The sequence below is a fragment of the Mercenaria mercenaria genome, chromosome 4, assembly GCF_021730395.1.
Source record: "Mercenaria mercenaria strain notata chromosome 4, MADL_Memer_1, whole genome shotgun sequence".
In the NCBI taxonomy this organism is placed as follows: domain Eukaryota; kingdom Metazoa; phylum Mollusca; class Bivalvia; order Venerida; family Veneridae; genus Mercenaria; species Mercenaria mercenaria.
Window position 1 is genome coordinate 54,569,501 of NC_069364.1, and position 27,587 is coordinate 54,597,087.

At 35.2% G+C, this 27,587-nt stretch overlaps 3 protein-coding genes and 1 long non-coding RNA gene across 7 annotated transcripts in view; 3 read left to right on the forward strand and 1 right to left on the reverse strand.

Annotated features, from left to right (window-relative positions):
* On the forward strand, positions 1–26,509 carry LOC123551764 (uncharacterized). 2 transcript variants are annotated; one of them, XM_053541307.1, is made up of 3 exons: positions 1–158; positions 2,405–2,600; positions 26,286–26,509. In XM_053541307.1, the coding sequence occupies exons 1-3, from the start codon at positions 101–103 to the stop codon at positions 26,446–26,448; spliced, it is 417 nt and encodes a 138-aa protein (XP_053397282.1). In that variant the 5' UTR covers positions 1–100; the 3' UTR covers positions 26,449–26,509. The 2 variants fall into 2 exon arrangements, with proteins under 2 accessions (XP_053397282.1, XP_053397281.1); XM_053541306.1 differs by lacking the exon at positions 26,286–26,509 and adding an exon at positions 2,842–4,042.
* LOC128556388 (uncharacterized) overlaps positions 3,091–27,587 on the reverse strand; it is a 31,156-nt gene continuing 6,659 nt past the window's right edge. The window contains exons 1-3 of one of the 3 annotated variants that reach the window (XR_008370612.1): positions 5,959–9,955; positions 4,078–4,298; positions 3,091–3,764 (exon numbers count right to left, since the gene is read on the reverse strand). This is a non-coding gene — a long non-coding RNA (uncharacterized LOC128556388). The other 2 variants (XR_008370610.1, XR_008370611.1) reach the window with 2 other exon arrangements.
* Positions 14,115–15,176, forward strand: LOC128556387 (ultra-long-chain fatty acid omega-hydroxylase-like). Its single transcript, XM_053541310.1, has 2 exons — positions 14,115–14,302; positions 14,838–15,176. The coding sequence occupies exons 1-2, from the start codon at positions 14,189–14,191 to the stop codon at positions 14,997–14,999; spliced, it is 276 nt and encodes a 91-aa protein (XP_053397285.1). The 5' UTR covers positions 14,115–14,188; the 3' UTR covers positions 15,000–15,176.
* On the forward strand, positions 18,052–19,597 carry LOC128556386 (cytochrome P450 4F4-like). Its single transcript, XM_053541308.1, has 3 exons — positions 18,052–18,534; positions 19,107–19,172; positions 19,502–19,597. Exons 1-3 carry the CDS (start codon positions 18,284–18,286, stop codon positions 19,536–19,538), a joined length of 354 nt encoding a protein of 117 aa, XP_053397283.1. The 5' UTR covers positions 18,052–18,283; the 3' UTR covers positions 19,539–19,597.

Sequence of the window (27,587 nt, forward strand, 5' to 3'; positions counted from 1 at the left end):
ATAGCGACAAGTATAGAGGAAATTCACAATAAAAATACCGATATATTTTATATAAATACACAGCCAAAATCATAAATCATTTCTACACTGTTCACGGAAGATGAGAGTGTTCATCCATTACTTATTTATTTGTATTTTTCTACTCGGATATTTGCAAGGTGAGCATATTACTCTCAGATTTTACGTTAATATTAAATGGTATACTACTTAAGAGATTGTTTTATGAATTATTAAGATGCAAACTGATAGGATTTTGACTGTATTCACGTTCTCGTATCTCTTCATTCTCTTACACATAGATGCGGAATCAGGCGTCAATACATGTTCCGTTCACTCTGTTAGACACACATATTTGGAACTAAACCCAGAACGTCACGGCATTGCTATGCATGACGGACTACTCAATTATTCGTGTACATGTCAAGAAACATAAATAATTGCTGTAACTGTTTATGAATTTCCAGCAAATATTGATTTTATCAAGTACCCAGCCATCTAGACTAGCTCCTAGACTATGATATATCTTTTTACATTTTTTATGATTGAATGTAGTGAATTGAGCCATCCTATGTCCAATATCATGATAATTTCAACATCATTCCTCTGTAAAAATCTCTAAAATAGACTTGCTTTTGTCTCTATGAAATTGAATTCGTCAAAAAAGGGAAAAATGTAGAAATATATTTATTATCATTCTAGTGGCTAGTCTACCAGCCATCTGCAATAACCTGGTAACACTGAAATACATTTTTGTTTTACGAATCCCCTCTGGTTTCTGACTTTCAGATATACATGGTTGTAGTTGAAACCCTTTTAACTCCAGTGCCGGAGAGTTTGATTTAGAAATACATAAGAATAAATTTGAATAGAATTCTATGTTCTGAATTTTGACATCCCGAACTGATAAAATACTAAATCTAGCCTACCAGCACTTGCTAGAAATCTTAAAATATCTTTCTATTCTGACATTTATGCCATAATATAACAGTATTAGAACAATACAGCATATGGTCCACAATAACGGCCACAATACGTAGAGGTTACTTCAGAATTCCAGATGCAATATCTCAAAAATGTGCCATGACACTTTTGAGTACTATTTTTCTGTGTTTCATTTCTTTACATACTACTTATGCATTACTCCACATCAAAAAGTTTATGTTAGAATTAGTTCAACCACAAAAGTTAAAATGACCAGCCTATTATGCCATTCACGGTACTCACGCGCTAAATGGCAGTAAATTTAATGGCGAATATTCAGAACATTTGCAATATCTGAGCGACTTTATAAAATAGAACAAAACATTTGTGCATAGATAACACTTAAACATTGTAAAAGAAAGGGCAGGTTGCGCAAACAGTCGAAGAGGGGTCGCATTCTGTCTAAATAAAGCACAACACTGATGTCTGCGCTTGGATGGGGTTATCAGCAAAAACAATCAACAAGCACAAACGTAAATGGTAAATTACTTTGCAAATGTGAATATTTTGGAAGTTTTTAGCCATTGAGGCGGTGTGTCAACAAACAACGGGCTCGATCAACACCTTAATTTTCTTTTTAGGCCTATCGAGGGGAAAAAATCTATTGATTATTGTACAAGAACACTGACTAAATAAACACTGTACTCATTTATTCGGGTTTGTCATGAAAATTTGGCTGACGGGTACCGCGCCGTAATTGTTAACATTTATGATAGACCGCCACACCCTGCGATGTCAAATGATACCAAATCTGTCTTTAATATAGCTTTTTTGCTTGTTGGCCACTTTTTTGCCGATAAAAACTCCAATTTGATCGACGTAGACATCTGTCTTATACTTTATTATTTAAAAAGAAAAAAAAAACACTTGACTAAACACACAAAAACAGCAATGGGACCAGTCGTCATCGCCAATTGACTCGAATGTTTACGAAAATAGCCCCTTCTCCACTGTATGCACATAAAGATCTATTTTAATTCTATAAAGTTGCTTGTATATTGCAAAGATTTCGTTAAGTCCTGAGTCTGCCATTAAATTCACCGCTATTTAACGCATTTTTTACCTCACACTAAGCGTGTGTACCGTGTGTTTTTGACCACGGGTAGACTTAATCTAGGGCAACTACCGTATAAAGCCTTTTAAATTAAGAATGGGTAGTCTCTACCTTTCTTTTAGTGAAGTTAAAGAGTAAGTAATTAAAAGATAAGCGAATATACTATGTCTTAAAGATATGGAACGGACTTTCCTCTGCTTGATTTTACTGCTACAGTGGTTATGTATAAAATTTGTCACATTATTATATAATTCAATGTAACGTTTCTTGTAATTCTGCATCCCTACACCTATAAAATAGCAGTATGGTCTTTATTTTGTCATACAATGTGTAGGAGCCAGCTTATAATATTTTTAACAATCATTACAGGTAAAAACGTACAATTATTATGCGGAAGTAATTTACAGTTGTACAACCCGACGACTCATGTGTGTGCCAACGGGCAACTGTTTAAAAGGTCAAACACGTCTTCACTCGGCCAAACATCAACCTCCCTTGTCTCTTTCCGGAAACCAAAACCCAGCACAGAACAGAGACAATCCAGATTATCATGTCTGATATGCAGGTACAAGTAAACGGAACATCTTTTCAGTAAATTCTGGCTTAAAAATACTTTAAATATTTAGAAGTACGAATAAATGTCATCAAACTATTGATCAAAATCTTATATTCAGGTTTGATTGCAATTACAAAAATAAACAATTGTACGAATGTTGATGATTATATTACTTATAAGCGTCATGTAAGTAACATTTATTTCAGGACAGCTGTAAGATGGTTTATAACCAATATTTTTTACTTTAAAGGTTAAGTAATGACATCCATGATCGTCGTTTTCCAAACGCCACATACCAACACACACCTGTCAGCGACACGTCCTCCCAGCAACCAAGAAATCACATATTTACAGTTAAGCCAGAGATTTGTGTTATTTCTTTGTGTACCGGAGCAACACTCCTATATTCAGGAATATTGAAATAGACAAAAAGTTTAAAACGTGTATTTCATTGTTATTTTTATCGACAACAAGTACGTTAAACTGACATGGATTAGTGTTGTTTTTTTCCAGACTACTTTAGGGGAATGGCGTTTTCTGAAAAAAAATGTCATTTTTTGCGCGCTGCCCTCTGGGGCACTATTTTGCGCGTCGCCGTCCATTAAAGAGCATTTCATGGCACCTCAGCAAATAGGATGTTAAGCATAACACATATTCAAAAATACAGTTTATTTACTTCTAAATATTCATTTAAATAAATGAGCTGGTATACTTTTATGAAAATAGAAAAACAACCATTAAGAAACCATGACATGATCAGTGTCTTATTTTTGTCAATGCTATAAGCTTTTTCACTTAGTCTTGGAATACAGTTTTTAATTTTTTATTTTAACATTCATGTTAGGACAGTCTGTAAGGACAGTCTGAATAGTGTCACACATAAACACAAACCACAGACACTAGCCTGTAAGTCAGTCTCATTCTATATTAGGCATCTGTTTTTCTTGAGGAACTTTTTCACTACCTTTTTCATGTCAATATCACTAGCACCCTTTGTGTTCAGTTTGACTAGGAGCAGTTTATTTGATGTGTTTACATGTACCTGTTCATGTGATTGCTTACAATCAGCTGAACATGTGAGAACACCCGCTATACAGGAGCAGTGGACAGGATGATGGTCAGGTGAACAAAGAACAGCTTGCTTAACAATGGGTTGATGACGCCAGTGGTTTCCTGAAATTACATAAGAAACAAATTATCAATAACCGTGAAATATGAAAATATATGCACGTTTAGATCAAAATATGTGTTCACAGATAAGAATGTCATAGAACAATGGGTTTGTGTAGCAAACAGTCAATATGACTTCTTGCCGGTGAATATCAGATCATATTCAATGTCTCGCTAGTCAAAAACTGTATAATGTATATATCTGGGTGAAATAAAAGAAATGTTAAGCAGAATTGAGTATGCATCAAATCCTTGATATTAAAGTTTGTTTTTCTACTTTATATTTCAAAACTCTTTGTTGTTTTATAATATATACCCTTTTCTCATGGAGCATGTAGCCTGGTGTGCACGAGGGCAGCACACTGCGGAATTTCTCCTTGAGGTCGTTCCACTCGAACAGCACGTCGGATTCCTCTCCAAGATTCTTATCGCGACCATTAGCGTCAGCGTTCTGATGGGTGAGTAGAGTTTTCTAATGGATTGGAGTGCATTCTTGTGGCTCAACCAGCGGTTGTGGACTGCATTTAGATCCAGGATCTGTCAAAAACTATACTTCTTTTAATAAATGACAAACTAACTGCCATAATTCAAAAGACTTTTGCCAGGGAGAATGCTACATTTCTCGCTTGCAATTTCGATAAAGCTTTCTTTACTAGATGCATCACTAAACATTATACAATGTGGACCTGTAACGAAGTTTGTAAAGGACTTTCCTTTGTATTGAACAACATTTACGTCAGATTGGGGAATGCAGTTTTCAGACATGTAATTGGTATTCCCAATGGGACAAACTGTATACCCCTTGTCGCAGATTTGTTTTTATATTGTTACGAAAGAGACTTTATGTTGAGCCTTTCTCCAGATACTCAGGCAGACATTATTACTGCATTTAATTATACATCACGCTATCTGAATTTCCAACTGTATTTAGCAAAATTATAAAACGTTTTAGTAATCAATTAAAAGAGGTTACGACCACCCAACTATATAGAGACACACAGCATCAAGCGGCCCGAAACAGTGCCGGAAAAGTGGGGTTTCACTGAATGAATCGTTGGCAAGTTTTAAGGAAGGATTCACCATGCAACATTACTGCATATACACACTATGAATCTAGGAATCTAGTGACTGGTTGGTGCCCGAGTCTGAAAAGATAAGCGTGTTCATAAAAATGATCTATATTTTTTTTTTATAGGAAATGGACTTTACCTCGTATGCAGACTGACGAAGTAGACTTCTAAAGCATAGTTAATACGTGATAGTTTTTTCTCTCTGCCTGAATGTTGTCTAGGTGAAAACCCAAAGTAATTGCCTTTGATTGATAATCCTTTGAAATAAGATGTATTCAGAATCTCAAAAAGTCAAGTTGGACAACATAAAAATGAAATTGAAATGAAAGAGACAAGTAGGATTTGCATAAAAACTGACCCCTAATTTTCGGAAATTGCAAACGTTATTGACAACTGCTAACGTATCTTGATGTCTAGTCTAATCTAATAAAAATCTGAAGTATGAAAACCTTAGTAATCTAAGTAATAGTTAATAAATTTTGTCGAATTACCGCAGGTATAGACATTTTCGACATTTTTTGTATAAAAACGACATAAATCGGGACTTTCATCTTCAAAATTGGTTTAAAATTAACAAATATACGCAAATACGTTTTGATACAGCTCTTGGCCTCAACGGCATTAAAACATGTGACCTCTGAGTTGTATATTTAGAGAAAAGTAATACAGTCCAACCTCCCGAGAGCAAACTCCATTCGGACTGAAGGAAAGTGTTTGTTGAAGAGAGGTTGTTGCTCTAGGGAGGTTCAACTAATCTGATTTGTTGGTGTTGCCTATTCAAATAATTTTCAAGCATAGACTGCTTTATAGGGGACTGATTTTATTCTGCCTTCAATATAATACAATTAGAAACGCTAGAAGCAAGTGTAATAAACCCACTGTTTTAATTACATTTGCTCCACTTTCAATAAAGGGGAAATTCAAAGCGTCAAACTGCAAAATATAGACATTTACTTCTATATTTTTAATTGGATTCGAATCTTCACGTTTCATTATTTCTGCAAACAACCAAATTTTAAAGCCGCTGAATGACGTAAGACTGACCATCCTAATTAAACTTATGGCACACAGTTTTATTATCATTACACACCTGCATTGCATGTTTGTATAAAGAATAGCATAATTACCCGTATTCTCAGGATTATCCGCTAAAATTTTAAGTTTTCTCCAACAAAGTCGGCTTTTCTCTTTGATCAACAAAAATGGACGCCATTTTGTGTGGTTCCCCCATTCAGTGCAAACAGTATATAATACCGCAGCATACAGAGAACCAGATGGTAAATAGTTTCCGGTTTATTTTTAGATTTCATGGAAATTTGAAAATCATGCGAGTTAATTTTTGAAAACACAGGGACCCCAAATTTTTGTTTATTTAACGGTTTTCATGTGTCGTTGGGAAGAAATTTTAGTGCCGGTGTGTTGAGGTGTCAAATAGCGTTGAATTGTAATGGGGGAATAAAAATGCCGTTGTAAAGAGAATGACGCTCACGGGAGGTGACGTTTAGGGAGGTTAGACTGTTAACAACTGTATTTAGCTCACTTAGATATGATTCTGATAGAGATAAGAATGTAGTCAACTGGGCTTCTAAAGTAAAACATATATTACGAGAATCTGGTTTTAATGATGCATCGTTATATCCAGAATCAGTTGATTTAAAATGTTTATTCCAATATAACGAACAAGATTATTTGATCTGTACATCTGCAACTGGAGACAAGACATGCATAACACATATCTTTGAACTTAAATTGACATTTGAAATACTGAATAGATCTACGCAGATTATATAAATAAAATGAATTGTGTTAAACTGCGAAATAGTATTGCCAACTTAAGTCGTCGTCATTGGAACTTTGTAGACATATGAAAGAAAATATTCGTTGTGTTTAAGAAATAATACATCCCAGACATTGATTTGTCATTGAATAAAATCTTTGTTTGTCGTTAAAATGTGCAGTCAGAGTAATATGATAATACGCATCTAAACGACTTAAATGATTTTATTCAAGAGAAAATCACTATTTGAGATATATTATTTCAACTCTAACACGTTATCAAGAATTATCATATACATCCTTGACGACATCCATCAAATACTTGCCTGTTTCCTGTTGGTTTCTTTTTCAGCGCGCCGCTATGCCGTTTGACGCTCTGACGTAATAATTGTGATGTCAGAAAAATGAATTATTGCATAAGAACACACAATTTTCTCCCTTCTTTGTTTAATAGGAAAACAAATTGGGTCATGTTAGAATGTATAATAAGCCCTGCATTTTAGCTTTTGTGTATTTTCTCATGTATGTAGGCCTATTATTTGCCTATAAATAACACGCTATGGATGGCATGATCTAAAATATAACTGGATCCTATTTGGTCTATCTGGTGTGGCGTGGGTCCAATAAGCCCAATTTACGACCGGTCAAACCGCAGTTTTCAATCTGTCAACTGTCAATAAACAACTTATTCGAGTGTCTTTTCATGGATTATAAACTAGATTAAAATTTTGTTTTCTTTCCAAGTAACTTACCAGGTATTTAATGATCAATTTCTGGGTTATGATAAACCGTCGGAATATTCTTTAGTTAAGTTATTAAGTTCTACGTAAAACCTTAGTATAATCGTTGCAGCTAAATAACCTACGGTCAAAAGACCGAATTCCATTGAAGCTAAGGTTTGAATTCAATTCTGAAATTTTATTATATTATTTTATTTTTTCTAATTGTCTTTGGTGACAGACCGCATGTTTGATTCTAAAACCCCTTTACAGATGCAAACTACTACATGATAGGCAGTCCTTAACCCCCGCCCCCTCTCCCTCGCTCCCCGCCGGAATGAACTGCTTTGATATTTGTCTTCTGTCTTTTTCCGTCAGGTCCTTAATGATGTTTCTCTCGTTGATCAGCCTTCTGTAATGTCATTGTGTACATGCGTGATATAGGTTTGCTATATATAGATATATATATATATTTCCGCAAGCATTTCTATGTTTACATATTGTGACTTGTGCATGGTTTTTCACGTCTTTGGTAGGACGCAACCAGGAGCGAACACTTTATCTCCCGCACTCGAAGCGGGCGCTCTACCACTAAGCTATCTGAGCAGTAAAAACAAGGCAGTCTGAATGACAGCTATATCCCCCGCCACTGTTATGGATAGTGAAAGGGTTGATGGTATAAGGCAAGCTGGCAGGGGTGAAATTTGAGTTCCGCACATATGTCTTGATAAGGGGAATGTTACAGCCAAGTCATATTAAAATCCTTCCAGGGGGTTAGGACAAACAAAGCAGACATACAATGGAAAGCTCTCAAACTTTGACCTTAAGTTGTGACCTTGACCAAACATTGTTGACTCATGAGTTCTGCACATCGTCTTGATAAGATGATCAAATGACCCAAGTTTCATAAAATTCCTTCAAGGGCTTAGGACATACAGAGCGGACACAAAATGGAAGGCTCCAACATTTTACCCTGAGTTGTGACCTTGACCTTACGCTAACATGGCTGGCTCATGAATTCTGCACATCGTCTTGATAAGGCGATCATTTGTTCCAACTTCTTGAAATTCCTTCAGGGGGTTTAGGAGATACAGAGCGGACACGAAATGGAAGGCTCAAACATTTGACCCTGAGTTGTGACCTTGACCTTGAGCCGACATGGCTGATTCATGATCTCTGCTCTTGATAAGTTGATTATTTGTCTCAAGTTTCATGATTTTAGGAGATATAGAGCGGACACAAAATGGAAGGCTTGAGTTGTGACCTTGACCTTGAGCCGACATGACTGACTCGTGGGTTCTGCACATCATCTTAATAAGGTGATCATTTGACCCACGTTTCATGATTATCCTTTAAGGGGTTAGGAGATACAGAGCGGACACAAAATGGAAGGCTCAAATATTTGACCTTTGGTTGTGACCTTGACCTTTAGCCGGAATAGCTGACTCATGGGTTCGCAAATCGTCTTAATAAGGTGATCATTTGACCCAAGTTTCATGATTATCCTTTAAGGGGTTTAGGAGATACAAAGCGGACATGAAATGGAAGGCTCAAACATTTTATCTCGAGATATGGCCTTGACCTTGAGCCGACATGGCTGGGTTATGGGTTCTGCACATCGTCTTGATAAGGTTATCATTTCACCCAAGTTTCATGAAAATCTTTCAAGGGGTTAAGGAGATACAAAGTGGACACGAAATGTTACGGAAGGACGGACGGAGACCATTCCTATAACCCCCAACACTCGTGGCGGGGGATTTAAAAAAGAAAAAGAAATTATACAACACACCGAATACACATGATTTACAATTAATTAATCATAATAACACTATGATATAACATATAACTAGAGAGCTTTAATAGTCATGTAACCGATATGTTGGATACGATATGTTAACGGCATTTTATTATATGTTTCTCAGTGAATAGTCGAAATATCAAAATGAGATATATATTGTATTTTCGTAGTAAAAAATATCAAATATTCTTTTCACTTGTAAGAAACTATAAAATGGGTAGATTTAGTCAAAACATGAAATAAAGAAAAAAAAATTGTTTGTTTTACATGTAAGATGAAGATATCGTTCACCATCAAATACGCTATATCTTACATTTATATATTGCATCTGGTGTTCACTCGTGAAAGATATTTTAAACTAATATTGAAACAAACAAATATCATCTCTATAAGTAAACTAAAACAGATAGTAAATTAAAACGACCGTTGTATAAAGCACAAATAAATAATAATGAAGAGGTATACATAACCTTTATCCTGCTAAATTTCTAAAATGGACTGGTCCATCATTTAATTTGGGCAATACCATTTATTATTTAAAGGGATGTTCAGTGAAAATTTACTGGCTGAATAGCGAACAGTGCAGACCATGATCAGCCTGCAGGCTCTATTCATTCAAACAGCATGTCTTTTTTTTACATTGAACACGTGCCAGCAGATTTCAAAAACAAGCAAATTGTATCATGTATATAGTAGCATATCTTATATTTAGAAAATGATGTCATATGAGAAATCCCACAGGAAACCCCCAGATATTCATAACTTTCGAAAACCGATCCAATACTGTTTGTGTGACGATGAAATTCATCTTTTACTCTTTTGTTTCTATTTTCTTTGTCGGATATTTACAAACCGAAGGTAAGCTAACAACTACCAAATTTTCAGCATACTAGTGGTTTGTTCCGTCTGATACAGTTTAATGATAAATTGAGCTATGAAATAGACTACGTGTATGCACTACTTAAGCAAAATGTGCTTGCATTGTAGTGGAACGAAAAACAGTGCTTTTCCGCTTGTTTGATTTAACTGTTGTAATGCGTCTTGGTAAAATGTTTCACACAGAGTAAGATCTATAATCATTAGTGCCATCCTATTGCTCTGAACCATATTAAGAGTACGTACTTTGCGTAAAAAACCACTTTGTTTTTTATCTTTGCATGTTGCTTATAAATGCTGTAAAACTTAAGAAATGATATATCCCAAAAAAGTGATATGTCGTTGAATAAAATCATTGTTTTTGGGTTCAGGTGCGAAGGAAATATATCACGAGGACACAGCTCGAGTGATATAATAAAACGCATAGATCTGAACGATAAACAAAGATTTTATTCAAGAGATCATCACTGTTTGAGATACATATTTCAATTCAAACACAGTATCAAGGATTATTATGTACAACTTGACGCCATCCACCAGCTATTTGCCTATTTTGGGTGGTTTTCTTTTCCATCGCGCCTTTGCCACGTTTGCGCTATGGCGTAATAACTGTGAAGTATGAACTGTGATTTTGTTTCATAATAACACACAGTGTTTGGAAGTAAATTAAATCGGGTCGTGTTAGAATAAGATTAAAATCTCATAACAGAAAAAAATATACCTCAACTTTTTCTTACATTGTAAATAATTATAACAGGTAGACACGTAGCCTTACTATGCGGGCAGAACTTACAGAACTTACAGATTTTCAACCCGGTGAAAGAAGTGTGCCTCAACGGATATGTTTTTTGTAGGACAACCACGTCTTAGCCAGCTATACATCAAAAACATCGAGCAGCCGCTACGCTAAACTAGTACCAGCACATGTCACGAAACAGAAACAAAGCAGCATAAACCGTCGGATATGCAAGTAAAGTATCAAACAGTATTCGTTTATAGGACAATTTGACACATAAAGATATATGTGTCTGTTTAATCTTACCAATCTTTAGATGTAGTTCTGTCTAAGAAACTTAAAGAGGCAATTGTAATTTATATATGAACATAAGAGTTTTCTGATATTTTCAAAATATGATTATCTAAAGGATTCTGTTTTTGTTTTAAGACCAAATGAAGTTCTGTACGGAAGCCCTAAATACAATAAACGAACTGTACGAGTATTGAAAAACATCCATAAAAACTGTTTAGTTGATTTAGTGAAGTTATTGTCACCAAGAGATGCAATAGAGACCAGTTACATTGTAAATAAAAGCTCTCGGAGCAGTAGAAGAAGGGTAAGAAATTTGAACATACTAAATCTGACAGTTTATTGACGCTATTTGGATTAGAGATCCATGACGGTGACTAAAGTGTATTTACTTACCAAGACAATAATAGTAAAATATGTGAAAAATTCTTTAGCGGCGCGATATGTTTGATCAATTGTGTTGTTTTGATTTTGTTATGATTACATCCGCCGGCACATACAGTCAATTACAGCTACATGATTATTTGTATCGAACCATTTTTGTTTTGTTATATGCTCGTTTAGGGATGGCGTTTAGATAACCCAGATATCACAAGTGTTTGTTGTACACCAAGGTGGCAGGGGAGTGCAAATTTGCGAAATCCACATTGACGTGTGGGTACCAGTGTTGAAATATCCATAGACATCTCGTTTTTGCTTATTTTTCTTTGAACTACTATGTCCATTGCGATCTATAGACTACATAAGACGCCTCTTCGATACTATGCACCTCGCTTTCATGCCAGAGTTTGTGAAAATCGGCCAAAGCACCCACATTTATAGACAAAAAAATAGCCTAACCGGGCCTCACTTTGAACTCTGCCATTATCCTTTTATTTTAAATCCCATTTCGTGATATTGGTAGTACGAACATAGATCATACCAGTGTGGGTGGAATGTGTCTGCCAACCACCATTTATTTCCAATTTTCACTTTAAAAAAAGTGGTATGGATGACTACCGCGCGTCTCCGATTTTGTTCTGATATTTATGTTTTAGCCTCAACCGGAAGTTACGGAGCTAGGAATTTTAAAAACCCCGCCATGTAGAATCATTAAACCGTTCCACATTCCCCAGTTATTAAAAGAATTAATAATGATAAATAACCAGTAAGATGGGATTGCCTTTATGTTACCCTGTCCTGTTTATACAGAAATCGACAGGGGCCAAATACAAAACCCGCTCCCCTGCCATTAATTTTTTTAGATGTTTAAAATAAAATAAAATGTAGCCTGTCCTGAATCCTAAGAAAATTATACTGATATAAAACTGAACAAAAGTGTTGCCGTAACTTACAAGATAGCTGGTGAATAAGCCAACAAACGTGCCCACCCCTCCACGCAAAAATCAGCCAAAATTTGCATTCTGAATCAAAGTAACCCCGAAAAACTATTCGCTGCCGTTAAAGTTAATTTAACATGATATTTACATTTTAAAGCCTTTCAAATGTTAAAACGATACACTTTTAACATAATTCTGGTATACAAAATGCAGATTACCGTATTTAACCTATCGGGACACCCCTGAAAGGCCACCCATCCATCCTTTGGGGGCCACCCCAGCCACTATATAGCTTGATGGCATTGCTAGATATAGACACATGTGCTACTTTTAAACAAAATGGCATAAATAGTCATTATGTAGGCACTATTTTCTTCTTTTGGCCGTTTTATGATACGAATCCTACTGGCTGGGGGTCCTTAGCTTCATTGTAATATGGCCACCCACTGCCATTTTGGGACTCGCCTGGCCGAATTTAGTACTCAGAAATGAATAAAAACCACTACATGTTACAGTTCATTCCGTAATGGGTTTAAATAAATGCAAAAAGTCAATATTTGAGTGGTTTGGAATTTTGTCTGTTTTCCTTAAGGTGGCAGGGGAGTGCGAATTTGCGAATTCCACATTGACGTGTGGGTACCAGTGATGAAATATCTATAGAAATCTCGTTTTTTCTTATTTTTCTTTGAAACTACTATGGACCATTGCAGATACTATAGACTACATAAAGACGCCTCTCCGGTCCTATGCACCTGTCGCTTTCCATGCCAGATGTAATGAAAATCGGCCAAAGCACCCACATTTTATAGACCAAAAATAGCCTAACCGGGCCTCACTTTGAACTCTGCCATTCATCCATTTTTATTTTTAAATCCAATTTCGTAGCATATATGTATAGTACGAACATAGATGCATACCCAGGTGGTGTGGAATGTGTCTGCCAACCACCACTTTATTTCCCTAATTTTCACTTGAAAAAAAAGTGGATGGATGACAGCCGCGCGTCTGGCCGACTTTTGTTCTGATATTTATGTTTTAGCCTCAACCGGAAGTACGGAGCTAGGAATTTTAAAACACCCCATTTTGAATCATTAACCGTTCCACATTCCCCAGATATTTTAAAAAGAATTAATAATGATAAAATAACCATTTAAGATAGATATGCCTTTTATCTACCCTGTCCTGTTTATACAGAAAATCGACAGGGGCCAAACTACGAAACCGCTCCCCTGCCACCCAAGAGTTGTTTTATTTCTTGCATATTAACCCAGTGAAATGTCTCGAGCACTGCTTGTAGTACGTGTACATATTATGTCGTTTCGTTTGTATAGTTTGATTTTGACGTTTGAGAGTTCAGTGTATTGACTCGTCTACATAGGGTAATCAGTATGATTTAGATAAGAAACATCTAGCGTATTCGTATAGGCCTGGCACATTGCGTTTTCACAATGAATGCTAAAATCATAAACACATATGAACACAAACGCGAAAACGCGAAAAGAAACGCGAAAAGGAATGTATGCGGTCTCTAGGTGTACTCTGTTTTTTCTAAATATTTCGGTGTGTAATAATCATATGAGCCGTGCCATGGGAAAACCAACATAGTGGGTTTGCGACCAGCATGGATCCAGATCAGCCTGCGCATCCGCGCAGTCTGGTCAGGATCCATACTGTTCGCCAATTCCAATAGGCTTTGAAAGCGAACAGCATGGATCCTGACCAGACTGCGCGGATGCGCAGGCTGGTCTGGATCCATGCTGGTCGCCAACCCACTATGTTGGTTTTCTCATGGCACGGCTCATATAATGCGGATATACGCTCAAATTTCACAGAAATCCGGTAATGTATTACGACATCATCTGGAATATGAGTTCAGTTGGACGGCAGTTCAAGAAAGATTGTGAATATGTACACTCAGTTGCAGAGGAAATCATAGACAAGCGGAGAGATGCACTGGTATTTATTTCATATTTCAATACTTTTGGATTGACTCTGCTTGAAATCAGATTTTAACCTTTCAAATCTACACGAGAGATGATAAAAATGCTCGTGAAAAAAAAAATCCATATTACTAATTATAAGAAAATTGACAACTGAAGCAGTTTCCGCGATCTTCCATTGCCCCACACCCAGCCCCTTAGCTTTCCACGTGTTAAGAATTTTAAATTGTCAACTCATTTGTTTTCTACTGATAAGTTTTAAGTAAACGGTACATAATCCAGAATTTCAAAAAAGTATCAAAAACAAAAATCTGTTGGGGGTTCAATTACCGTTATTCCATTTATAATATGTATGATAACTGCCTTGTTAATATTCTGTTTGTGTTTAGATAAAGTGTTTGTTTAGTCTATTGACATTTTGTCGAAGCTTACTTCATGTAATTCATTTTAACGACAGTATTTCAACTGACAAATATCTCTTTTTTCTTTTTGTTTGCTGAACATTCATCACGAAACTGTTACATTATAATCTTACTGTATATATGTAACAGGAAGAGACAGGAGGAAGTTCCAAGATCAGTCGGTATGTTGACTTTCTGGATATCCTTCTAAAGGCGTGTGACGAGGAAGGTCGGGGTCTTTCAAGAATGGAAATCCGGAATGAGGATGACGCCTTCTTGTTTGAAGGTGATTTAGATATTCGGAGTAATTAATAGGCTATCAGTTGTTGTTTTATCCGGAAGTCGCGGGTTCGAACCCAGCTATGTTCAAGATTGCTGCTACTCATACATTACAGCCAGCCCGCTTAGCTCAGTTGGGAGAGCAGAGATCTACAGATCAGGACGTCTTGAATTTGCTTCTTGAGCAAGCGTATGTTCTTCGTGATGACTTAATAAAATACATTATGTTGAAGTCATTTCGTTCTCCACCTCTAATTTCATGGGGAAAAGTTGGGGGTTTACTTGGGGGAGAACAAGTACTGTTATATAATCCAGGAACACTGGTTAGGATAACTGCCCGCCGTTACATAAGTGAAATAAGTTGAAAAACGGCGTTTAAACCCAAAATACAAACAAAACTCATACATGACCACAAACATTGACACAAGAAAGAAAGAAGCTTAAAGTTCGAGCTAAAATTAGCATTAGCTAAATGTGTACATGGCATGCATTTATATTGACTTTAAGAATGCAAAGGATGTAAAGAATTTTCGTTATTTACTTGGAAAGAGAGCCAGTTTTTTACACAAGCAAAAATGTTGAGTAGACATGCATAATGTTTCAGCCATGACATTGCAGAAAAAACCCACTTGTGCGGGATACTAAAATTTTAGTTTTTTTCAGATTTGATAATACAAGATATTCTTTTTAGTCACATGCTCGATGTCCGGCGTCCGTCGGCTGTCTGTCTGTCTGTCGTCTGTCCGTCAACATTTAGTTTGTGTATGCGATAGAGGCTGTATTTTAAACTGATCTTCATGAAACTTTGTCAGAATGATAACCTTGATGAAATCTAGGTCAAGTTCGAAAATGGGTCATCTGGGGCAAAAACTAGGTCAATAGGTCAAATCAAAGTAAAACCTTGTGTATGCGATAGAGGTTGTATTTTCAACTGATCTTCATGATATTTTGTCAAAATAATAACCTTGGTAAAATCTAGGCTAAGTTTGAAAATGGGTCTTCTTGGGTCATAAACTAGGTCACTAGGTCAGATCAAAGAGAAACCTTGTGTATGCGATAGCGGCTGTATTTTTCAATTGATCTTCATTAAATTTGGTCAGAATGATTGCCTTGATGAAATCTAGGCCGAGTTTGAAAATGGGTCATCTTGGATCAAAAATTAGGTCACTAGGTCAAATAAAATGAAAACTTTGTGTATGCGATAGAAGCTGTATTTTACAGTTGATCTTCATGAAATTTGGTCAGAATGCTTGCTTTGATGAAATTTAAGTTCAGTTTGAATATGGATTATCTTGAATCAAAACCTAGGTCACTAGGTCAAATCAAAGAAAAATCTTATGTATGTGATAGAGGCTGTATTTTTTCAATTGATCTTCATGAAATTTAGTCAGAATGATTGCCTTGATCAAGTCTAGGCCGATTTTTAATATGGGTCATTTAGGATCAAAAACTAGGTCATTAGGTCAAATCAAAGAAAAACCTTGTGTATGCGATAGAAGCTATAATTTTCAATTGATCTTCATAAAATTTGGTCAGAATGATTGCCTTGACGAATTCTAGGTTGAATTCGAATATAGATCATCTGGGGTCAAAAACTAGGTCACGAAGTCAAATCAAAAAAAAACCTTGTGTATGCAATAGAGGTTGTATTTTTCATTTGATCTTTATGAAATTAAGTCAAAGTGATTCTCTTGATGTAATCTAGGTTGCGGCTGAAAATTGGTCATCTTGGGTCAAAAAGAAGTCACTAGGTCAAATCAATGAATAAACTTGTGTATGCGATAGAAGCTGTATTTTTCAATTTATCTTCATGAAATTGGGTCAGAATAATTGCCTTGATAAATTTAGGTCGAATTCGAATATGGGTCATCTGGGGTAAAAAAGTAAGTCACGAGGTCAAATCAAAGAAAAAACTTATGTATCTGATAGAGGCTGTATTTGTCAATTGATCTTCATGAAATTTGGTCAGAATGATTGCCTTGATGAAATCTAGGCAATGTTTGAATATGGGTTATCTTGATTCAAAAACTAGGTCACAAGGTCATATCAAAGAAAATACTTGTTTAAACTCAAGGACCACATTTGGGGCCCAAATTTCCTAATGAAAAATTTGCCAGAATATTTGTTTCCATGAAATCACTAGGTCAAACATGTTTACACTGTTAATGGTGTGTTTCTCAGGTGAGCGACCTAGGGCCATCTTGGCATCTTGTTTTCAAATTTAGAACAGGCCAACTTTTGAAAACAAGCAAGACTTGAATAATATTTATATTTTCTCAGAGGTTAAATATAAAATTATGCATACTAAAACTCGACTTCTAAATGTTTAGACACACAGTTGTAATTTAAAGTTTGCAACCGTCTGACTCCCGTGAAATTTCTTAAATACTACATTTTGCTACAATGTTGTATGATAAAAAGAAAAACTGATACCGAATGTCACTAATAAATTCATCTTGTTTTAGCTGTCATATTATACCTATATAATGATCGTATAAAAAGAACTAAATTAAACATAGCCGTCGAACTTTCATATTTAACCCTTACCCTGCTAATTTTGTATCATGAACTTCATCTTTAAAATTGGATATTACCATTAACTGTTAAAAGGGGTGCTTACTTAAACGATATTGACTGAATGGCGAACAGTGCAGATCTTGATCAGACTGCACGGATGTGCAGGCTGATGATGATCTACGCTGGTGGCAAAGACAGAATCAGCCGTGTCCAGCATGATAACGGCTAATGCATTTATATTGACTTTAAAAATCATTAAAATCATTAATTGCATTTTCGAAGGTCAGGGACAACAACAGCCAGTTACCATATCATGGATCATGTTTCTCTGGCGGAAAACCCCGAATCCCAAGGGAAAATGTAGCGGAGTTTGACGAGATACTTGGCGACAGGGAGACCGATGATTCTGGAATGGTTTGATTGCCGGAATTTTTTTGTATACCGCTTATACGTACATTTTTCAAGTTTTATCAGTATTCGCTGTAAATCTGTATGAATTTCCCCAAAAATCAATCAAAATGCCGTGGTAACTTTGATTTTTGTGATGCGAAAAGCTCAATACGATCGTATAGTAGCATCAGAATCATCATTGTTTGAAACCGAATTGAACGCTGCAAAATTGGTAAAATACAGTCTATAGTGTAATGTATTACTTCTTGTTCTCTGTAACGTATCTTTAAACATTCATTAACTAATTTATTTATTTAAGTCCAATAAACACATTCATAATTCTTCCATATTCATAATCGAGTATTTGAACTTTCAATAGGTCTGACTTGAATCAGTTAGAATACCTAACAATGTGCATCAAAGAAGGACTGCGCTTACATTCTCCAGTGGCTGCTATTAGCCGTGAAACAACACAAGATTTTGATCTTGGCGATAGAATTGCCCCAGAAGGAACCATGGTTATTATGAATATATGGATGTACCATCATATGGAGAAAATATGGGGACCAGACCACATGGAGTTTAAACCAGAACGATTTTCTAAAGAAAATATCGATAAGATGGACCATTTCCAGTATGTACCGTTTTCAGCAGGACCTAGGTGAGTTTCTGTTTTATTTAATCTAACTTAGAAAAACAATTCAATGTTTTTTTTACCTTTTGTTACGTTTTATATAACTTCGATGAAATATGGTCATGTGTCGAACCGTATTATAGGGGAAGAGTCAAGTTGCCCAAGAGCATTTTTCGAGGGTACGGGCGGATCGTTGGTTTACTCACGCCAGTTTGGTGGCTTCTCAAGTGGAGTATTTGACACCCAAGCGGGTTAAGATCTAAGTTTCGTAGTGATTTCAACCCAGCGACCACAGGCACCCGACAAATATAGGGACATTAAGGTCCTCTTTTACAAGTGATGTCCGTTTAAACCCTCTGCAGTGTGGACTTATTAGACAAGCCAGTATTTGTGCATTCATATGCAGTGGCTTCGTAACCTCACTGCAGTCACAAAGCACGGTAACCTCGATGAGCGCGTGACACATTAATATACTCTTCGTTCCGTTCCTTGTATCCCACCCCCCACACACACGCACGCACGCACATACAGAATTTTACTTCCTTCACATTTCATTGGCGAGTTTAGATTTAAGAAATGGCTGTCATATATTTTTTCAGGAACTGTATTGGACAGAACTTTGCAACGAACGAAGAAAAGATTGTATTGTCAAAGTTGCTGAGAAAGTAAGTATGCTGTGCAGGTGCGTAGATACCTGTAAGTAAAATACGTAGAATCTGCATTCGCATGATCTTTGAAAAATGGACACAAAATCTATAAAAATGCAGTTTACAACGGATGTAGGTGGATTACATGTTATTATATCTTAACATTAAAAAAATTCATTATTTAAATTAAATTAAACATTATTTTTTCTTCTATATGTCAATTTAGATTCATTCATGTGCTATATTTTGGTGCTATATTTCAATAACACATATATAAGTTCTGATTATATATTGCATACTCTTCAGTAAGATTGCTCATTTCAAATTGTTAATGCTGTATATTTCAGTTTTACATTTAGACTGGATCCTGACCATAAAAGTTAAGGGGAAACATTTCAGCCGTTATGAGAACGAAAGATGGAATGTATATGTTCGCTGAGAAAACGAAACACTGAAGAAGACAAATGTTACGTGTGAATGACACATTAGAAAAATATTTGTTCAATCCTTTTAGTTAACTGGATAATTAAAAATAAAAATATCAGCACTTTTCCTGGTTTGCTCCCCGTCTGTTTTTTCCGTCCGTCCACCCAGACGTTCACACAAATGGATCTTGTGATAATTAAAAGTTAAAAAATGAAAATTGGTATTCAGGACTTTGGTGTAAGGATGGCATTCCCCAAAATCTGCAAACTATTTTTTTTTTTTTTTTTTTTCTGTGGTAACGACAAAATACCCAAAATGGACAAAAAATTTGATCCTGTTATAACTTAAAAAGTACAAGATTTTTTTCTGACATAAATACAGATAGAAAACTTATCATTATTTAATTATCACCATTTTTCCACCTATTCGTTCAGCTGACTGTTTGTTCCATTAGTCACAAAATGATGAATTTTGCCTTTAACTTTCCATGTTACTTGTTAGTTTTTCTTGAATCTTTGTCCACATGGATAGAAAGCAGTTAGGACAATAATTATGTACAACCGTTCATTTTTTTCATTTGTTTTTCCGATCGTTCGTTGCCCTTTCTGCCACCATTAATCACGAAGATAGAATCCAAACAATAACTTACCACTACAAGAGATTTTTTTCATGAAATCTAGTTTTTAGATGAGTTGGCTATTTTGAAAAATATGGCAAGTCTTTCAATTGAGTTTCAATATTATAAACCACTTTGGTTTGTACGACACTTAATATTACAATGCACGTTCTATGAGACTTTTAAAAAAATGTTAATACTATGCATTTCGCCTTTAGAGTTCTGAAGTTAAAGGATAAAGTTTTGAATTCTTTGTTGGCATTTTGTTTTTTTCTCTGTAAGTTTCTATTCCTGGATAGCTAGAAAAGAGTGATTAAGGATTTGATTTCCATTCCGAGGGTTATGCAGGCACAAGAACAATTTGTCCGTTGAATGTTGAAACCAAATTTACTCCCCAGTTTTATTCCAGAGGTGCGCGGTGTATGTTTTTATACTGATATATTAAACGGCTTAGTAATATTCTGAAATCCCCATAAATTAATGTTGTTCATATGACAAAAACTTAAGGAACGATTAATTTAATGAATACTTGTTCTGTTATTTCCGAAACGATTGTCTGTCTAATTAGAGCCTTGCAACGGTACTCCCATAAGGAAATAAGAGTGAAAATTGTCAGCATTTGAAAGTATGTAAAACAACACTGCAAGTGTAAAAGCGTCGACCCAAATAAGAGCCAACTCGTGCGGGGTATGTTCACGGGATGTAAAAAAATGTGCACCCTCTCATGTCCACTAGCCCCGGCTAAGAGGAAACTATGTTATCCAGGAAACATTGAATGGTCTCCATGATCCCAAAGGACCAGAACATCTGACAACCCCGTGAACGAATTTTTCAGATTGAATTCTTACACGCAAAGACTTCAGTTGTGATCATGAATGAATTCTGTAATAAGATCCTTTGGAAGAATGCAACGAAAACCAAGGGCATGGAAAAGGTTGATCCCCATAATGAAAACAAAGAGGTGCTATTAATGTGATATTGAAATAAAGGGCAAAATAGAAGAGAGTTATAAATTGATCATGATAATTTTACCATGTTGATGGTTGTAACGATTATGATATCGATAGAAATACTACTTTTAACTAAACCATATTGACCAGTTGGTAACGTCAAAATTGCGTTGTTTCCATTTAGCGGCATAATGCGAATTTGTAATCTTATTTCATTGTAATGCTTTGAAATGTAGTAATGTAATGTGTGAAGTTTAGTGTGAGGAGATAAATACTGGTCGGGACCAGACACTTGGGGTCAGCGTTTTAAAAATGCACATTTTTAACATTAATGCTAACTTTTGTTTTGTTTGTTTGCTTTTAGCCTTTCTGAATTGGCATGGTGTACTTTATGTGTTTTAGGGAGAGACTTTGATGCGAAAAATGTGTGATATCTAATCAGGTAGAGAGAAAACTACTGCTTCGTATGCTATGTACGCCGTTGCTCGCTTGTTGTGCGTAAACGGTGCGCAACTGGGCTTTGGAGTATTTTTTTTCTGAAAGAGTATTCACTTGCCCAAAAGGCGGCCAGTCATTGATAAGGAAATAAAAAAAAATGCGGTCCTGGAAGCAATGTACATGTAAAAATTCTGACTTTCAAATAGCTAATAGCTCATTGCCACAAGGGCAAAAAAATGTTTCATAATGACTTTTTTTGCATTTTTTTCTCAGAAAATATTATCATTGCAATGTATCTAATTGTATATAAATCATGGACCCATACTGTATCCTAGATACGTCACCTCCACCCGTGGGTATTTCTACCATGCATTAGTTGCAGATTTTTTTTTTTAGCTGGCATACTAGCTTTTTTTATCCGATATTAACACAACATAATTATAATAGTTTGCTATATTTTAAAATTGTGTTTATTTTAAACCGTTGTCGGCGAGGTTGAAATGATTTTAATGTAAAGTGCTTTTTCACAGAATATTCAAATATATGATGTTACTAAACACCCTTCGTATTTTAAATGATATTTTTTTCACGAAGTAAATGAAGCTCTAGTGAGAGTTATAACCCACATACAAAAATGACGTGTTGCAATCGACAAGACGCACGAATTTAACCCTTTTTTAACTGAAAGTCAAACAATTCTAAAGTTTTTTTCTAAAGTTTTTCGCTATAAAACTGAAGAAGAAAGAACTGCATAATACAAACATGTAACCAGAGTTTATGTCGGTCACCCACTTTTTATCGATATAACAATTACGTAAAAGAATACCAACTGCATATCACGCGTGTACCCATCCCAATGAGTACTAAAACCGTTTATTATGAACAGCTAAAATAACAATATTTGGTTATTTTTTCACTTTTGAATATTAGCACATCATGGACTTTTCATTCATGCAATACGATATATTTCCAACCAGAAAAAGGGCATAAATATTGAGCAGAGTTACCGCATCGGTCTATATTATTTTTATGCAAACCACAGCATATTGTACAGGGTCAAAGCGCTCAAAGCACCGGTGGTGGCTGCAGTTGCTACTCATCAGTTTATATACTGGAACGAAAGTGACGTAGTGTGTTAGTTTAAGAGCCCAGATGATACAGTTTCGGACATCGCTTAAGTTTCGTAAAATCAAATAGATATTGTGTACATCAAGTAGAAAATACAGATTTTACAGTGTGCATTTAAAAAAAAAAGCTATATAAACCCAAAGTAATATCAACACTTACAGATCAAGGGCGTATTTTTCAAAATAAAATATATTTTCAAAATTATAAGTCTATAATTTTAAGCCATTCTTGTGATATCGGTATGTCTTATGGGCTGTGAGTTGGTCTTTTTTTTTGCTTTAAAAGGATCTTTTTTAAATATTTTCTTTTACACCATATAAAAAATGTATTTACGACAGGAATAACGCTTGAGAGACCTTTATTGACATATTTGGCATATTTCCCGAGTGTGTATAATAGATGAATACTTAATGAAAAATCGAAGATTTAGTTTTAGTGATATGTTTACGATAACTAATTGAATTATATAAATTTGCATGTGTTACTCTTTAAAGCTATCAGATGTCATTAACGTAACTGAACGTGGAATACCAACTTTTTGTCATGTGAATAACTTGCCTACTCAAAGTTAAGTTGATTTAACCTAAAACATATCATTTAACCAAATCTTAACATAAATAGATAATGAATTAAAACAAAGTACAAGTAGTTATGATTGATTCTTTATATAAAGTATCCACCCTTTTTGTGGTTTTGGTTTACCATTTAATCTTTTAATAGCGACAAGTACTACAGGAAATTCACAATAAAAATACCGATATACATTGTATTTTATAATAATACACAGCCAAAATCATAAATCATTTCTACACTGTTCACGGAAGATGAGAGTGTTCATCCATTACTTATTTATTTGTATTTTTCTACTCGGATATTTGCAAGGTGAGCATATTACTCTCAGATTTTACGTTAATATTAAATGGTATAATACTTAAGAGATTGTTTTATGAATTATTAGATGCAAACTGATAGGATTTTGGGCTGTACTCACGTTCTTTATCTTTCTTTCTCTTTTTCACATAGATGCGGAATCAGGCGTAAATACATGTTCCGTTCACTCTGTTTGGGGCACACATATTGGAACTAAACCCAGAACGTCACGGCATTGCTATGCATTTACGGGACTACTCAAATTATTCGTTGTACATGTCAAGAAACATTTAAAAAATTGCTGTAACTGTTTATGAATTTCCAGCAAATATTGATTTTATCAAGTACCCAGCCATCTAGGGCTAGCTCCCAAAACTATGATATATCTTTTTACATTTTTTATGATTGAATGTAGTGAATTGAGCCTCCTATGTCCAATATCATGATAATTTCACATATTCCTCTGTAAAAATCTCTAAAATAGACTTGCTTTTGTCTCTATGAAATTGAATTCGTCAAAAAGGGGAAAAAAAAGTAGAAATATATTTATTTCATTCTAGTGGCTAGTCTACCAGCCACTGCAATAACCTGGTTAAAACTGAAATACATTTTTGTTTTACGAATCCCTTGGTTTTGACTTTCAGATATACATGGTTGTAGTTGAAAACCCTTTTAACTCCAGTGCCGGAGAGTTTGATTTAGAAATACATAAGAATAAATTTGAATAGAATTCTAGTTCTGAATTTTGACATTTCCCCCAACTGATTAAAATACTAAATCTAGCCTACCAGCACTTGCTTTGAAATCTTAAAATATCTTTCTATTCTGACATTTATGCCCTAATATAACAGTATTAGAACAATACAGCTATGGTCCACAATAACGGCCACAATACGTTTGAGGTTACTTCAGAATTCCCGATGCAATATCTCAAAATGTGCCATGGGCACTTTTGAGTACTATTTTTCTGTGTTTAATTTCTTACATTTCTACTTATGCATTTTCTCCACATCAAAAAGTTTATGTTAGAATTAGTTCAACCACAAAAGTTAAAATGACCCCGCCTATTATGCCATTCCGGTACTCACGCGCTAAATGGCAGTAAATTTAATGGCGAATATTCAGAACATTTGCAATATCTGAAACGACTTTATAAAATAGAACAAAACATTTTGGCAAAAGATAACACTTAAACATTGTAAAAGAAAGGGCAAGGTTGCGGAAACAGTCGAAGAGGGTTTGCATTCTGTCTAAATAAAGCACAACACTGATGTCTGCGCTTGGATGGGGTTATCAGCAAAAAAAAATCAACAAGCACAAACGTAAATGGTAAATTACTTTGCAAATGTGAATATTTTGGAAGTTTTTAGCCATTGAGGCGGTGTGTCAACAAACAACAGGCTCGATCAACACCTTAATTTTCTTTTTAGGCCTATCGAGGGGAAAAAATCTATTGATTATTGTACAAGAACACTGACTAAATAAACACTGTACTCATTTATTCGGGTTTGTCATGAAAATTTGGCTGACGGGTACCGCGCCGTAATTGTTAACATTATTGATAGACCGCCACACCCTGCGATGTCAAATGATACCAAATCTGTCTTTAATATAGCTTTTTTGCTTGTTGGCACTTTTTTGCGATAAAAAACTCCAATTTGATCGACGTAGACATCTGTCTTATACTTTTATTATTTAAAAAGAAAAAAAAAAAACTTGACTAAACACACAAAAACAGCAATGGGACCCGTCGTCATCGCCAATTGACTCGAATGTTTACGAAAATAGCCCCTTCTCCACTGTATGCACATAAAGATCTATTTTAATTTTATAAAGTTGCTTGTATATTGCAAAGATTTCGTTAAGTCCTGAGTCTGCCATTAAATTCACCGCTATTTAACGCTTTTTTTTTACCTCACACTAAGCGTGTGTACCGTGTGTTTTTGACCACGGGTAGACTTAATCTAAGGCAAAATACCGTATAAAGCCTTTTAAATTAAGAATGGGTAGTCTTACCTTCTTTTAGTGAAGTAAAAGAGTAAAGTAATAAAAGATAAGCGAATATACTATGTCTTAAAGATATGGAACGACATTCCTCTGCTTGATTGTACTGCTACAACGGTTATGTATAAAATTTGTCACATTATTATATAATTCAATGTAACGTTTCTTGCAATTTTGCATCCCTACACCTATAAAATAGCAGTATGGTCTTTATTTTGTCATACAATGTGTAGGAGCCAGCTTATAATATTTTTAACAATCATTACAGGTAAAAAGTACAATTATTATGCGGAAGTAAAATTTTCAGTTGTAACAACCCGACGACTCATGTGTGTGCCAACGGGCAAATGTTTAAAAGGTCAAACACGTCTTCATCGGCCAAACATCAACCTCCCTTGTCTCTTTCCGGAACCAAACCAGCAAGAACAGAAAACAATCCGATTATCATGTCTGATTGCAGGTACAAGTAAACGGAAAAATCTTTTCAGTAAATCTGGCTTAAAAAATACTTTAAATATTTTGAAGTACGAATAAATGTCATCAAACTATTGATAAAATCTTATATTCAGGTTTGATTGCAATTACAAAAATAAACAATTGTACGAATGTTGTTGATTATTTACTTATAAGGTCCTGTAAGTAACATTTATTTCAGGGGCAGCTGTAAGTGGTTTATAACCGATATTTTTTACTTTAAAGGTTAGGTAATGACATCCATGATCGTCGTTTTCCAAACGCCACATACCAACACACACCTGTCAGCGGCACGTCTTCCCAGCGACCAAGAAATCACATATTTACAGTTAAGCCAGAGATTTGTGTTACCGGAGCAACACTCATATATTTAGGAATATTGAAATAGACAAAAGTTTGAAACGTGTATTTCATTGTTATTTTTATCGACAACAAGTACGTTAAACTGACATGGATTAGTGTTGTTTTTTTTTCCAGACTACTTTAGGGGAATGGCGTTTTCTGAAAAAAAATGTAATTTTTTGCGCGCTGCCCTCTGGGGCACTATTTTGCGCGTCGCCGTCCATTAAAGAGCATTTCATGGCACCTCAGCAAATAGGATGTTAAGCATAACACATATTCAAAAATACAGTTTATTTACTTCTAAATATTCATTTAAATAAATGAGCTGGTATACTTTTATGAAAATAGAAAAACAACCATTAAGAAACCATGACTTGATCAGTGTCTTATTTTTGTCAATGCTATTTAAACTTTTTCACTTAGTCTTTGAATACAGTTTTTTAATTTTTTATTTTAACATTCATGTTAGGGACAAAATCTGTAAGGACAGTCTGAATAGTGTCCACATAAACACAAACCACAGACACTAGCCTGTAAGTCAGTCTCATTCTATATTAGGCAAACTGTTTTTCTTGAGGAACTTTTTTTACTACCTTTTTCATGTCACTCTTTGGTGTCGTTTGACTAGGAGCAGTTTTTTTTGTGTGTTTACATGTACCTGTTCATGTGATTGCTTACAATCAGCTGAAAAATGTGAGAACACCCGCTATACAGGAGCAGTGGACAGGATGATGGTCAGGTGAACAAAGAACAGCTTGCTTAACAATGGGTTGATGACGCCAGTGGTTTCCTGAAATTACATAAGAAAAAAAATTATCAATAACCGTGAAATATGAAAATATATGCACGTTTTTGATCAAATATGTGTTCACAGATAAGAATGTCATAGAAACAATGGGTTTGTGTAGCAAACAGTCAATAGACTTCTTCGGTGAAAATCAGATCATATTCAATGTCTCGCTAGTCAAAAACTGTATTAATGTGGATATCCCGGGTGAAATAAAAGAAATGTAAGCAGAATTGAGTATGCATCAAATCCTTGATTTTTAAAATTTGTTTTCTACTTTGTATTTCAAAAACACTTTGTTGTTTTATAATATTACCCTTTCTCATGGAGCATGTAGCCTGGTGTGCACGAGGGCAGCACACTGCGGAATTTCTCCTTGAGGTCGTTCCACTCGAACA

Excerpts from the sequence above, each read along its gene's own strand:
- LOC128556386 (XM_053541308.1), top strand. The coding sequence starts at position 18,284 with ATGTGCATCAAAGAAGGACTGCGCTTACATTCTCCAGTGGCTGCTATT. Across the intron at positions 18,535-19,106 it reads CCGTTTTCAGCAGGACCTAG|GAACTGTATTGGACAGAACT; the intron begins GTGAGTTTCTGT and ends ATATTTTTTCAG. Across the intron at positions 19,173-19,501 it reads TTGTCAAAGTTGCTGAGAAA|TTTTACATTTAGACTGGATC; the intron begins GTAAGTATGCTG and ends TGTATATTTCAG.
- LOC128556387 (XM_053541310.1), top strand. The coding sequence starts at position 14,189 with ATGTATTACGACATCATCTGGAATATGAGTTCAGTTGGACGGCAGTTC. Across the intron at positions 14,303-14,837 it reads ACAAGCGGAGAGATGCACTG|GAAGAGACAGGAGGAAGTTC; the intron begins GTATTTATTTCA and ends TATATGTAACAG.
- LOC123551764 (XM_053541306.1), top strand. The coding sequence starts at position 101 with ATGAGAGTGTTCATCCATTACTTATTTATTTGTATTTTTCTACTCGGA. Across the intron at positions 159-2,404 it reads TCTACTCGGATATTTGCAAG|GTAAAAACGTACAATTATTA; the intron begins GTGAGCATATTA and ends CAATCATTACAG. Across the intron at positions 2,601-2,841 it reads TTATCATGTCTGATATGCAG|GTTAAGTAATGACATCCATG; the intron begins GTACAAGTAAAC and ends TTTACTTTAAAG.